The sequence below is a fragment of the Medicago sativa genome, chromosome 6 (assembly GCF_051527215.1).
Source record: "Medicago sativa cultivar Bolivia chromosome 6, Bolivia_mono, whole genome shotgun sequence".
Lineage (NCBI taxonomy): Eukaryota > Viridiplantae > Streptophyta > Magnoliopsida > Fabales > Fabaceae > Medicago > Medicago sativa.
Window position 1 is genome coordinate 63,300,117 of NC_140754.1, and position 14,978 is coordinate 63,315,094.

The 14,978-nt window shown below is 33.1% G+C and overlaps 2 protein-coding genes and 1 pseudogene across 2 annotated transcripts; all 3 read right to left on the bottom strand.

Moving 5' to 3' along the window:
* Positions 1–604: 604 nt before the first annotated feature.
* On the bottom strand, positions 605–1,324 carry LOC146916219 (putative inactive poly [ADP-ribose] polymerase SRO1). The gene has a single exon (XM_085721578.1). It carries the CDS (start codon positions 1,322–1,324, stop codon positions 605–607), a length of 720 nt encoding a protein of 239 aa, XP_085577704.1.
* Positions 1,325–4,747: 3,423 nt separating this feature from the next.
* On the bottom strand, positions 4,748–5,941 carry LOC146916220 (putative inactive poly [ADP-ribose] polymerase SRO1). The gene is made up of 3 exons (XM_085721579.1): positions 5,548–5,941; positions 5,105–5,453; positions 4,748–5,009 (listed from the first exon to the last, which is right to left on the bottom strand). The coding sequence occupies exons 1-3, from the start codon at positions 5,939–5,941 to the stop codon at positions 4,748–4,750; spliced, it is 1,005 nt and encodes a 334-aa protein (XP_085577705.1).
* A 3,424-nt stretch (positions 5,942–9,365) lies between these two features.
* LOC146916221 (putative inactive poly [ADP-ribose] polymerase SRO1 pseudogene) lies at positions 9,366–10,437 on the bottom strand (annotated as a pseudogene).
* Positions 10,438–14,978: the final 4,541 nt, after the last annotated feature.

Genomic DNA, 14,978 nt, shown 5'->3' on the forward strand with positions numbered 1-14,978 from the left:
GGCGGTTTCGGATGCGGTCCGATCTGCACGATGCGAATTGGATGGTGGTGGTATATCGTCGAAAAAGTCGCCGAAAAAGGTCATAAGGGCAGCGGCAGCAGCTAATCTGACAAGAAAGTGAAAGTCTAGTTGCCGGAAAGTGTCAAGGTAGAGGAGGAGGTGCAAACCGTAGTTGAAACACGGTTTGCCGAAAATATTTCTCAACGGAGGACAGTGGGTCCACCGGGTAAACACGGTGTAAGGGCTATCTCTCAATAGGCTCTAGATACCATGTTGAATAAGAGAGAGAAGAGAGACATATAATGAAATACCGTGTGTCTGAATAGCACAACGGAAGATTTATTATATAGAAGTAAGTAGCTTAGGGCCTAAGCTATGATATACTTACAGAAAGAATATTCATCATAATATTATATCCTAAGTAACTTAGAGAGTAAGTTAAAATATATTTAGAGCATAAATATAATTATTTACTATAAATTTATATATCAACATAGTGAAATCCCTTGCCAATGCAAGGGGACTGGACTACTCATGTGTTGTGGGAGAAACCAATGTAAAGTTGTTTTGTGGTTATTATCACTGAGAATATCTTATGACACTTTCATAGCGGCCACGCATAGCGGAAATTAGCATCCCCCTGAACTTCTTTTGTGATATCAGCATGCTTTCGGAATAACTCCAGCCGCCTTTTCATTGACATGCTTGAGTTATGAAAAATATCAACTATGTCAGACTCAGTAATGCCCACAACAGTCATTCCTGTAAGAAACATCTCCTTTACAGAATCGACATCCAGTTTTCGATATATAGATTCTGTATAAGCATCTAAATCTACATCTGGCTCTTTCATCTCACTTAAATTATTGGGTTCTTCAGGGAAAAAGCAGTTCCCTTTCTGATCAATCCAAGCAATGGGTTGTTGCAAACCCGTTTTCAAATCAACATGATACATATGTAGAAAATTTAACACAACCTCTTGACCATCTAACTGTACCTCCACATTTACCTTCTTTATTTTGAACTCTCTTTTAACCAAGTCAACAACATAATCTGGATAGTCCAACCAGTCACCGTTCTTATAGAACATCAAACGTTTGGGCATCCCACTTTTCTTGTAGTTCAAATAGATCATGGACAAGGATCTTGAAATAACAAGACCAGAGTCATCTAGTTTGCTAAAATCTTCAAACAATCTCATTTGTTTGACAGCCACACTTGTTGGTGCTGAAACTCCAATCACATGTGAAACACATCGGGTAGCCCACTTTTTCTTCTGATTCACTATAGTTCCATCCAATGACTTTGAGGGTTTTGCTTCCATTTCTACACAATACAATCCAAGTAAACTCTTAATAACAATGTATATTGAAGTGACGTTTGATGACATTGACTTTCCAACTAAACAAATATATTTCGACAACTCTTCTTATGGTCCCTAAAAATCATTCAAAATAAACATTTAATGACTAATATGATTTTCTTAAAACTAAGAAAGCTTAATCCATTTACCATTTACTCTTAAAAAGTTGTGCATAAACATTTTCAAACTTGCCCATAGTTTGGTATAACCTAAAGCCACCATTGAAATTTTCATGAAAGGATTGAGCATGGTTTACTAAACTATCATTTACTAAAGGCCAAAACTAAAGATAAAAGCGTCAGCACCATAAATAAAACATGAATAAAACAAAAATAAATAAATAAACACATGTAAGAAATGACTCAATTGACAATAGTAACGCAAAAAAGTTATATCTACCCAGCTATGCTCCTGATAAAAGAATTTAACAATATAAATGATTCAAACTATTTTCAAAAAATAATACAAAAACAATTCGCTTTATCAAAATTCAAAACCAACAAGGCCGTACATGCACCATTCACCAATTCCAACCCAAGAAATTGTTTTGATATTTCCCCAAATTTAAATAAATAAATAAATTCACGCCCCTCTTTCAATTTTTTTAAGAAAAAATTAAAATGTAATCACATCATTTTTAATTACTAACATCACAAATATGTTAGCTCCTCAATAACCAACAATCGTCTGAAATATCTCTGCATAAAATCATTCAAAAACTATCAGGGAGTTTCAATATTACTTGCAACAACAAAATCATCCCCAAAAATTGATGAAAAAGAAAAACTCATTTCAAACTCAGAAGAAAAAGATCCTAACTTGATCCCCTTAAATCAACCCATTAATGACATATTCAATAAAACACAAAAATAAACCAAAAAACAAAGTAAATTACAATAATTGAAACTCAAAAAAACAACCGACAATTAAATTAAATAATACAGAATAAATGAATACTAAGCAACAGAGAAAAGGCTTTAAAATTATACCTGAATTCAGAAACACCCACAACAATATAGTACCAAGCAATGTCAGAAGTAATTTATTGTAACTTTGAAGTTATACATCTAATTGGGGGAGTAAGAGGTCCTTTTTATAGATATTCTAACCCAAAAACATAAACTCTGACTAATCCATTAGGCAAGTTGGGTATCTCATGAAGACGCGTGAAATGGTAAACATTAACAAATTAGAAAAATTAGGTATTAGTTTTCTTCACTTCTAGAATGCTGAGTAAGCACTTAGTCATTGTTTGTTGTATTAGTTTTCTTTTTCAACAATTGACAAATCTTTCTCTAAATCAAATATCCAAATATGGATATTTTTTAAAAAAATTCAGGTGTATCGTGTGAGCGGTTTTATTATATTGTGTAAACGATTTTTTATGGTAATAAATTTTAAAATATCATGTGAACAGTTTTATTATACTACTTGTTTTGACGATGTATACTTGCTCACAATTTTTGCCCTTTGTTAACATTTTTTACACTAAAGTTGTCTATAAATTAAACTCTTAAAATAATGATAAATGCATATATTGTTATTTTTATAATAGTTAAGATTATCATGCTATTAAAATAACAATCAATTATTATGGCATATAATTTTATAATGAATTACATTATTTATTTATAATTAATATTTAAATTCAAGTTTAAAAAATAGGGGAAATTTAAAAATTAGATAAATTAGGTATTTAAAAGAACATGAGTTTGATTTTTGGATTGAACAATTCTTGACCATGCTATACCCATCTCACAGCCAAAATCTGGATCACCAAAAAACAAATTAGGGGGTTAAATTTAATAAGAGAGAAAAAAAAGGACATGCTAAGTTTCAACATTTATAATACACACATATATAGAAATAGAACATTGCAAGAAATGGCTATAACTCTTTTAAATGAGGGCAATGTTGAAAAATAATTTTGGTCTGAAGCCATCAACATTTCTTACTATATTTTGAACAGAGTCTCTATCGTAAGGATTTCGAACAAAACCCGAATTGAAATTTAGAAAGGAATAAACCAAATATTTCATATTTCCAATATTTTTGAGTGTTGTTGCCATATCTTTAATCGTAAGAATAACCTTGTAAAATTTGACTGAAAGACAGACAAAGGATTCTTCCTTGATGATAACAAAGTATTGAAGAACAATTGGAATATTAACATATGTTCAAGTGTGCAGAATCAAAGAATAAATCAAACATTGAAGGATGAATATATGAGACGCATCAGAAGGACCATGAGAATCCTAGAAGACTATGGTTGAAGATCTGAAGAAAGGTCAACCAAAAGTCAACATCCTTAGAATAAGGATGCCTCACAAAAGCTATAGAGATACATCAATAGATTCTGTGAAGGTCATCAGACTCTGAAGCAAATGACAGACTTGGATGACCCCTCAGATTTGAGAAAATCCCGAGGGACCCATAATCCACGTAAGTTTTGTCTTCTTTCGTTAATTGTCCCTATCAAAAGGATATAATAAAGCTGTTATTTTGTTTTCTTCTCTTTACGTGTGAAAACAGACAAGGGAACTCAAGAACAAAAGGAATGCAACAAATAATTCTACTTTCAATAAAGGAACTTCAAAGGACTATTCAAAGGAATTATCCATATCAGGCAAAGAGCCAACGTTATTGATTAAAGCTTCTCAATAACTCCATTTGCAGTGACACTCTTCTCCAACGTCTATCAAATGGCTGCCTATATAGGATTTTTGTATTCAAGTAAATATCTTAGAAATCCTAAAGAGTTTATTCATTTGTTCAGTTTACATTACCATTATTAAATTCAGTGTAAACGCAAATTGATTTGTTTACTTTGTAAACATTCAGAAAGTCTATTTCGTACGTTCTTTGTGAAAACTTGAGCACTTATGGAAGTCTTGAGCAGTTGTGCTTGAGCAGGGAAGTCACTTGGAAGGGTCCTAGAGAAATTTGTAATCATGTGTGGTTATAGTGAAATCCCTTGCCAATGCAAGGGGACTGGACTACTCATGTGTTGTGGGAGAAACCAATGTAAAGTTGTTTTGTGGTTATTATCACTGAGAATATCTTATGACACTTTCAGAACAAACTATATAGTATTCTCATGGTGGGCTAATCCAGAATAAATATCACTCCTAATATTTTTACCTATGTATAGACTTAATATCTCATATTCATGACCTGTGAGATGTACTCATTAGTCTACATACATAATAGTCTCTACACTTTATTATTATCCCAATTTATATTAAAGCTTGACTACAAAGACTTTTATGAATAATGTTCTGGATAGATATGTATGTTCATAGGTAAAAAAATAGTCTCTATACTTTTACAAGGTAAAAAAATCACGAATAATAGTCTCTATACTTTTACAAGGTAAAAAAATTGCTAAAGGAACATTACATCACTGTCAAAATCCAAAAGGGCCTTGAAGCTGACAATAAATTCTGGATAGATATGTGTGTGCATATTCATGTTCCAAACTACATAGTACTTTGAACATTGAATGTCATCCACCCCATTATCATATTCACAAATAATTGGATATATTTGATCACTTCCTAGATGAAGAAGCTCCATGTTCCCCATTATAGCACGACATTGGACCAAATGCTTAATTCCATTTTCATCGACATCGCAATAAAGTGAACTGTAAACATGGAAAAACAAAATCTTGTTAGAATTTAAACATAATAATCTATATGAAAAGTTATGAAGTTCAATGTTCATCATATGAAAACTAACCAAGCATAAGGTTGGGTAACAGCAGTAAGATGAACACCAAAACCATATATTCCTTTAGATGGAGATAGTCCGTAGTGACGAAGCCCATATTCTGTCATCTTTGATAGTTCCTCTGTAGAACAAGCAAGCCACACATAGTGGAAATTCGCATCCCCCTGAACTTCTTTTGTGATATCAGCATGCTTTCGGAATAACTCCAGCCGCCTTTTCGTTGACATGCTTGAGTTATGAAAAATATCAACTATGTCAGACTCAGTAATGCCCACAACAGTCATTCCTATAAGAAACATCTCCTTTACAGAATCCACATCCAGTTTTCCATATATAGATTCTGTATAAGCATCTAAATCTACATGGCTCTTTCATCTCACTTAAATTATTGGGTTCTTCAGGGAAAAAGCAGTTCCCTTTCTGATAAATCCAAGCAATGGGTTGTTGCAAACCCGTTTTCCAATCAACATGATACATATGGAGAAAATTTAACACAACCTCTTGACCATCTAACTGTACCTCCACATTTACCTTCTTTATTTTGAAATCTCTTTTAACCAAGTCAACAACATAATCTGGATAGTCCAACCATTCACCGTTCTTATAGAACATCAAACGTTTGGGCATCCCACTTTTCTTGTAGTTCAAATAGATCATGGACAAGGATCTTGAAATAACAAGACCAGAGTCATCTGGTTTGCTAAAATCTTCAAACAATCTCATTTGTTTGACAGCCACACTTGTTGGTGCTGAAACTCCAATCACATGTGAAACACATCGGGTAGCCCACTTTTTCTTCTGATTCACTATAGTTCCATCCAATGACTTTGAGGGTTTTGCTTCCATTTCTACACAATACAATCCATGTAAACTCTTAATAACAATGTATATTGAAGTGACATTTGATGACATTGACTTTCCAACTAAACAAATATATTTCGACAACTCTTCTTATGGTCCCTAAAAATCATTCAAAATAAACATTTAATGACTGATATGATTTTCTTAAAACTAATAAAGCTTAATCCATTTACCATTTACTCATAAAAAGTTGTGCATAAACATTTTCAAACTTGCCCGTAGTTTGGTATAACCTAAAGCCACCATTGAAATTTTCATGAAAGGATTGAGCATGGTTTACTAAACTATCATTTACTAAAGGCCAAAACTAAAGATAAAAGCGTCAACACCATAAATAAAACATGAATAAAACAAAAATAAATAAATAAACACATGTAAGAAATGACTCAATTGACAATAGTAACACAAAAAAAGTTATATCTACCCAGCTATGCTCCTAATAAAAGAATTTAACAATATAAAAGATCGTAACTATTTTCAAAAAATAAAACAAAAACAATTTGCTTTATCAAAATTCAAAACCAACAAGGCCGTACATGCACCATTCACCAATTCCAACCCAAGAAATTGTTTTGATAGTTCCCCAAATTTAAATAAATAAATAAATTCACGCCCCTCTTTCAATTTTTTTAAGAAAAAAATTAAAATGTAATCACATCATTTTTAATTACTAACATCACAAATATGTTAGCTCCTCAATAGCCAACAATCGTCTGAAATACCTCTGCATAAAATCATTCAAAAACTATCAGTGAGTTTCAATATTACTTCCAATAACAAAAGCTTCCCCAAAATTGATGAAAAAAAAACTCATTTCAAACTCAGAAGAAAAAGATCCTAACTTGATCCACTTAAATCAACCCATTAATGATATATTCAATCAAACACAAAAATAAACCAAAAAAACAAAGTATATTACAATAATTGAAACTCAAAAAAACAACCGACAATTAAATTAAATAATACAGAATAAATGAATACTAAGCAACAGAGAAAAGGCTTTAAAATTATACCTGAATTCAGAAACACCCACAACAATATAATACCAAGCAATGTCACAAGTAATTTATTGTAACTTTGAAGTTATACATCTAATTGGGGGAGTAAGAGGTCCTTTTTATACATATTCTAACCCAAAAACATAAACTCTGACTAATCCATTAGGCGAGTTGGGTATCTCACGAACACACATGAAATGGTAAACATTAACAAATTAGATAAATTAGGTATTAGTTTTCTTCACTTCTAGAATGCTGAGTAAGCACTTAGTCATTGTTCGTTGTATTAGTTTTCTTTTTCAACAATTCACAAATCTTTCTCGAAATCAAATATCCAAATATGGATATTTTTTAAAAAAATTCAGGTGTATCATGTGAGCGGTTTTATTATATTGTGTAAACGGATTTTTATGGTAATAAATTTTAAAATATCATGTGAACGGTTTTATTATACTACTTGTTTTGACGATGTATACTTGCTCACAATTTTTGCACTTTGTTAACATTTTTTACACTAACGTTGTGTATAAATTAAACTCATAAAATAATGATAAATGCATATATTGTTATTTTTATAATAGTTAAGATTATCATGCTATTAAAATAAAAATAAATTATTATGGCATTTAATTTTATAATGAATTACATTATTTATGTATAATTAATATTTAAATTCAAGTTTAAAAAATAGGGGAAATTTAAAAATTAGATAAATTAGGTATTTAAAAGAACATGAGTTTGATTTTTGGATTGAACAATTCTTGACCATGCTATACCCATCTCACAGCCAAAATCTGGATCACCAAAAAACAAATTAGGGGGTTAAATTTAATAAGAGAGAAAAAAAAGGACATGCTAAGTTTCAACATTTATAATACACACATATATAGAAATAGAACATTGCAAGAAATGGCTATGACTCTTTTAAATGAGGGCAATGTTGAAAAATAATTTTGGTCTGAAGCCATCAACATTTCTTACTATATTTTGAACAGAGTCTCTATCGTAAGGATTTTGAACAAAACCCGAATTGGAATTTAGAAAGGAATAAACCAAATATTTCATATTTCCAATATTTTTGAGTGTTGTTGCCATATCTTTAATCGTAAGAATAACCTTGTAAAATTTGACTGAAAGACAGACAAAGGATTCTTCCTTGATGATAACAAAGTATTGAAGAACAATTGGAATATTAACATATGTTCAAGTGTGCAGAATCAAAGAATAAATCAAACATTGAAGGATGAATATATGAGACGCATCAGAAGGACCATGAGAATCCTAGAAGACTATGGTTGAAGATCTGAAGAAAGGTCAACCAAAAGTCAACGTCCTTAGAATAAGGTTGCCTCACAAAAGCTATAGAGATACATCAATAGATTCTGTGAAGGTCATCAGACTCTGAAGCAAATGACAGACTTGGATGACCCCTCAGATTTGAGAAAATCCCGAGGGACCCATAATCCACGTAAGTTTTGTCTTCTTTCATTAATTGTCCCTATCAAAAGGATATAATAAAGCTGTTATTTTGTCTTCTTCTCTTTACGTGTGAAAACAAACAAGGGAACTCAAGAACAAAAGGAATGCAACAAATAATTCTACTTTCAATAAAGGAACTTCAAAGGACTATTCAAAGGAATTATCCATATCAGGCAAAGAGCCAACGTTATTGATTAAAGCTTCTCAATAACTCCATTTTCAGTGACACTCTTCTCCAACGTCAATCAAATGGCTGCCTATATAGAATTTTTGTATTCAAGTAAATATCTTAGAAATCCTAAAGAGTTTATTCAGTTGTTCAGTTTACATTACCATTATTAAATTCAGTGTAAACGTGAATTGATTTGTTTACTTTGTAAACATTCAGAAAGTCTATTTCGTACGTTCTTTGTGAAAACTTGAGCACTTATGGAAGTCTTGAGCAGTTGTGCTTGAGCAGGGAAGTCACTTGGAAGGGTCCTAGAGAAATTTGTAATCATGTGTGGTTATAGTGAAATCCCTTGCCAATGCAAGGGGACTGGACTACTCATGTGTTGTGGGAGAAACCAATGTAAAGTTGTTTTGTGGTTATTATCACTGAGAATATCTTATGACACTTTCAGAACAAACTATATAGTATTCTCATGGTGGGCCAATCCAGAATAAATATCACTCCTAATATTTTTACCTATGTATCGACTTAATATCTCATATTCATGACCTGTGAGATGTACTCATTAGTCTACATACATAATAGTCTCTACACTTTATTATTATCCCAATTTATATTAAAGCTTGACTACAAAGACTTTTATGAATAATGTTCTGGATAGATATGTATGTTCATAGGTAAAAAAATAGTCTCTATACTTTTACAAGGTAAAAAAAATCACGAATAATAGTCTCTATACTTTTAAAAGGTAATAAAATTGCTAAAGGAACATTACATCACTGTCAAAATCCAAAAGGGCCTTGAAGCTGACAATAAATTCTGGATAGATATGTGTGTGCATATTCATGTTCCAAACTACATAGTACTTTGAACATTGAATGTCATCCACCCCATTATCATATTCACAACTACTTGGATATATTTGATCACTTCCTAGATGAAGAAGCTCCATGTTCCCCATTATAGCACGACATAGGACCAAATGCTTAATTCCATTTTCATCGACATCGAAATAAAGTGAACTGTAAACATGGAAAAACTAAATCTTGTTAGAATTTAAACATAATAATCTATATGAAATGTTATGAAGTTCAATGTTCATCATATGAAAACTAACCAAGCATAAGGTTGGGTAACAGCAGTAAGATGAACACCAAAACCATATATTCCTTTAGATGGAGATAGTCCATAGTGACGAAGCCCATATTCTTTCATCTTTGATAGTTCCTCTGTAGAACAAGGAAGCCACGCATAGCAGAAATTAGCATCCCCCTGAACTTCTTTTGTGTATCAGCATGCTTTCGGAATAACTCCAGCCGCCTTTTCGTTGACATGCTTGAGTTATGAGAAATATCAACTATGTCAGACTCAGTAATGCCCACAACAATCATTCCTGTAAGAAACATCTCCTTAACAGAATCCACATCCAGTTTTCCATATATAGATTCTGTATAAGCATCTAAATCTACATCTGGCTCTTTCATCTCACTTATATTATTGGGTTCTTCAGGGAAAAAGCATTTCCCATTCTGATCAATCCAAGCAATGGGTTGTTGCAAACCCGTTTTCAAATCAACATGATACATATGTAGAAAATTTAACACAACCTCTTGACCATCTAACTTTACCTCCACATTTACCTTCTTTATTTTGAAATCTCTTTTAACCAAGTCAACAACATAATCTGGATAGTCCAACCATTCACCGTTCTTATAGAACATCAAACGTTTGGGCATCCCACTTTTCTTGTAGTTCAAATAGATCATGGACAAGGATCTTGAAATAACAAGACCAGAGTCATCTGGTTTGCTAAAATCTTCAAACAATCTCATTTGTTTGACAGCCACACTTGTTGGTGCTGAAACTCAAATCACATGTGAAACACATCGGGTAGCCCACTTTTTCTTCTGATTCACTATAGTTCCATCCAATGACTTTGAGGGTTTTCCTCCCATTTCTACACAATACAATCCAAGTAAACTCTTAATAACAATGTATATTGAAGTGACATTTGATGACATTGACTTTCCAACTAAACAAATATATTTCGACAACTCTTCTTATGGTCCCCAAAAATCATTCAAAATAAACATTTAATGACTGATACGATTTTCTTAAAACTAATAAAGCTTAATCCATTTACCATTTACTCATAAAAAGTTGTGCATAAACATTTTCAAACTTGCCCGTAGTTTGGTATAACCTAAAGCCACCATTGAAATTTTCATGAAAGGATTGAGCATGGTTTACTAAACTATCATTTACTACAGGCCAAAACTAAAGATAAAAGCGTCGTCACCATAAATAAAACATGAATAAAACAAAAATAAATAAATAAATAAATAAATAAACACATGTAAGAAATGACTCAATTGACAATAGTAACGCAAAAAAGTTATATCTACCCAGCTATGCTCCTAATAAAAGAATTTAACAATATAAAAGATCGTAACTCTCTTCAAAAAATAAAACAAAAATAATTGGCTTTATCAAAATTCAAAACCAACAACGCCGTACATGCACCATTCACCAAAACCAACCCAAGAAATTGTTTCGATATTTCCCCAAATTTAAATAAATAAATAAATTCACGCCCCTCTTTCAATTTCTTTAAGAAAAAAAATTAAAATGTAATCACATCATTTTTAATTACTAACATCACAAATATGTTAGCTCCTCAATAACCAACAATCGTCTGAAATACCTCTGCATAAAATCATTCAAAAACTATCAGTGAGTTTCAATATTACTTCCAACAACAAAATCATCCCCAAAATTTGATGAAAAAGAAAAACTCATTTCAAACTCAGAAGAAAAAGATCCTAACTTGATCCACTTAAATCAACCCATTAATGACATATTCAATCAAACACAAAAATAAACCAAAAAAACAAAGTAAATTACAATAATTGAAACTCAAAAAAACAACCGACGGTTAAATTAAATAATACAGAATAAATGAATACTAAGCAACAGAGAAAAGGCTTTAAAATTATACCTGAATTCAGAAACACCCACAACAATGGATCACCAAAAAACAACTTAGGGGGTTAAATTTAATAAGAGAGAAAGAAAGGACGGGCTAAGTTTCAACATTTATAATACACACATATATAGAAATAGAACATTGCAAGAAATGGCTATAACTTTTTTAAATGAGGGTAATTTTTTAAACCAAATATTTCTTATTTCCAATATTTTTGGGTGTTATTGCCATATCTTTAATCGTAAGGATAACCTTGTAAAATTTGACTGAAAGACAGACAAAGGATTTTTCCTTGGCTATTGTACTACCTCAAAGGCGTATAGAGTATATAATTTGAGAACTTAGACCATGGAAGAAATCATGCATGTCAAGTTTGATAAATTTAAAGAACTTGGGAAGAAAAGAAAAGATGAAGATGATGATATGCTTTATTCACAAGCAATTGATGACAGGTCATCTTACGTTATTCTTAGCCTGCTTTTTCAATCATTTTCTGTAGGATTTAGCAGCAAAAAGGAGTTGTATTAAAACGATTGCCTATGATTTTGGGACTTTTGTAATGTTTTCTATATTTGAGTCTGTAATTCTAGTTTTCCCGAAATGTAATATCCTGCTTTTCAGCAATAAGAATTTTATCTGTCGATTGTATCCGAGGTTAAGTAATGAGGAATGCAAAGTACGACAATATATATATTGGTATATAATGTCAGATGAATACGGATTTAAGCATCAGTGCCAAGTCAGACGCGATAAAGCCGCAAGGGCTATTTAAGGCCACAAGGGCCAAGTTTCCTTAATTTTTCATTCACTTTCTCTCTCTAGGTTTCAGAGAAAGAATTTCTCTCTTCCTTCTCTCTAACCCATGCTCTCTCTCTTCTCTCTAAATCATCCAAACTTCCTCCAAAACATGATCAAGCATGGATTATGGTAGCTTAAAGCATGGGTTGGTTTGAAAGTTAAAGATCAAGAATGGATCAAAAGCTAGGGTTTGATGCTTGATGCATAAGAATTGCAAGAAACTTGTTTAGGTGAGTTCTATAGATAGCTTACCACCTTTGGGTTGTGTAAATTCATGTTAGAATGTAAAGATTTATGTTATTGAGGGGTTTAGAACCCTAATGTCCCTTTGATCAATTCCTGTCGATTACATGTTAGATTTCCATGAAATATGTTATTTAAAGTCAATATATGTTGCTGGGAGATTATGGTGCATTGCAGGATCGAATTTGACGAGTTTTGGGTCAAAATCGCAAATTCAGCACCACAGACCCGAAGAAACTCGCTATTAGCGAAATTATTTCGCTAATAGCGAAATTATTTCGCTAATAGCGAAATTTTGCCAAGAAACTCGCCCAGGGTCGCTGATAGCGAAACCCTCTGGTTGGGCCAGCATGCTTTTTGGCTGTTGGCTCTTTGTGGGGTCGGTGGTGCATTCCGAAGCTTTTCTTTTATCGTTTTACAACTTTATAACCCCAAAACAACATCTAGGCAATGCACATAACATCAAATGATTCTTGAAAAGAAAATCGTGGAAATCTTAGCATGAATGGCAAGAATGGCTCAAGAGAGTTTAAGCCGATTTACTCGGGTAACAATGAATTAAGGAAGGGAATGAATGTAGAGCCTCGGCATAGTTGTTGAGAACTAGAAAGATAGCCTGAATTCCTAAATATGACAAGTATAGGAATAGGAATGCCTATGTAAGTAAGTCGCGAAGTGTATTCCCTTCACATATGATTAAGTAAGAGTATGCACGCATGATAAGTCATGGAATGATAAGTTCATCTCTCCACAATGATTAAGTACGAACATGAATGAACAAGTAGGTAGTTTACCATTAATCGGTTCGACCCCGAATCCGAGGTAAACGAGTATGCATGTATAGGTTAGAAACCTTTCATGAAATATTAAGACTATGCATTAATGAATGTTGTAGGTGGCATGAGAAACTAGATAAGCTCCACAAGGGGGCCCGCATGTCATTGAGTGTAGATGTCATGTCTTTTGTATTCCTTCCAAGGTTGGATGCAAGAGGTTCTCCAAGGGGGATGGTTAAGCCGTAAGGGACCCGAACGTCACTGAGGGAGGTATGGGATTGTACTTGGGGCTACTCCACCCCAGAGCTCTCCGTAAAATGAATCAAGACAATGAATGTTTGTTCAACGATATCATAATGAATGTATGAATGATTATGACTATGTATGATATGATTATGTTATGATATGATGTTAGCTATGAACAATTCGTGCATTAGAGTATGTTGTGAATGTTATACCGATGACGACCTTAGGTTTCCCTAATCGTCCGTTTTAGGACCGTGTCATGATTATGTATGTTAAGTCTTGATGCGTATATCGTATCTTGAGATTACGACTCTAGGATCTCTTAACCGCCATGACACGTATGATGATAGAAAGACTTATGACAAGTTATATGAACCTATGATGGGTCTAGTATGCACTACCGTCTAGGAAAGCATGACCACACACGTATAATCAACCGTCAGGTTGTATTGTAGACACGTGGTGACCGTAGGTTTTCCCGAGGTTAACTATAGCCTAGGATTTAGGGGAAATCACTGAGACATTATGTCTCATCCCAATCCTTATTTGTTTCAGATAAGCAGGATGATTATACAAGTTCGTAGCCGGATGGATGTTTCATTAAGGGTTCATTCGTACCGCTGCAGGATGTTATGGTCATCAAGGATGCATTTCTATATATGGACGAGATGTATTGTATTAATACTTATACGAATGTGACTTGTTGCATATATTATTCATTCTTAAATTTTATTGTTGTAAATTTTAATGTATCTAGTATTAAAGATAACGCTCATGCTAAACTTTCTAGATACATCTACTATGGGTGTTACATTTGGAATCAGAGCAGGTCGATTCAGATCGTGACATGGGTCATTAAGTTACAACTAAAGTAGGGGGACCATTGGGTTCCGGGTAAATGCTCTGATTGTTGTTGTTAGATGAGCCTGATCAACTCAGTTTAACATTCAATAATTAGAACGGCTGCCTGAGAGCTGAATAGGACCCAGGAGGAGCAAAGTATGTGATGAAGATGAACTGAGAAGTGAGAACTCGGAGCGAGTTATGGTAAGAATTTGATCGTGCGAGTAGGTGGCAGGTGAACTAAGCAAGTAGAAGTGCAAGTCCTCCGGGAATGCAAGGCTGCAAGGAATGGAGAAGTCGACAAGTGCTGATGGAATCAGTAAGCTCTCAGGGATAGAGATATGAGAACAAAGTCAAAGATCTGAATGTCCAAAGTGGACGAGGTTCTAATGTTTGGAATGATGAATGAGTCAGTAAAGAAACAAGTTAAACCACTCGTAGCAGAAGAAGTTAAGGAATTATGTTAAGAGTTAGAGCGATT

Excerpts from the sequence above, each read along its gene's own strand:
- LOC146916219 (XM_085721578.1), bottom strand. The coding sequence starts at position 1,324 with ATGGAAGCAAAACCCTCAAAGTCATTGGATGGAACTATAGTGAATCAG.
- LOC146916220 (XM_085721579.1), bottom strand. The coding sequence starts at position 5,941 with ATGGAAGCAAAACCCTCAAAGTCATTGGATGGAACTATAGTGAATCAG. Across the intron at positions 5,454-5,547 it reads TCATGTTGATTGGAAAACGG|ATTTAGATGCTTATACAGAA; the intron begins GTTTGCAACAAC and ends AGAGCCATGTAG. Across the intron at positions 5,010-5,104 it reads GTTACCCAACCTTATGCTTG|TTCACTTTATTGCGATGTCG; the intron begins GTTAGTTTTCAT and ends CCATGTTTACAG.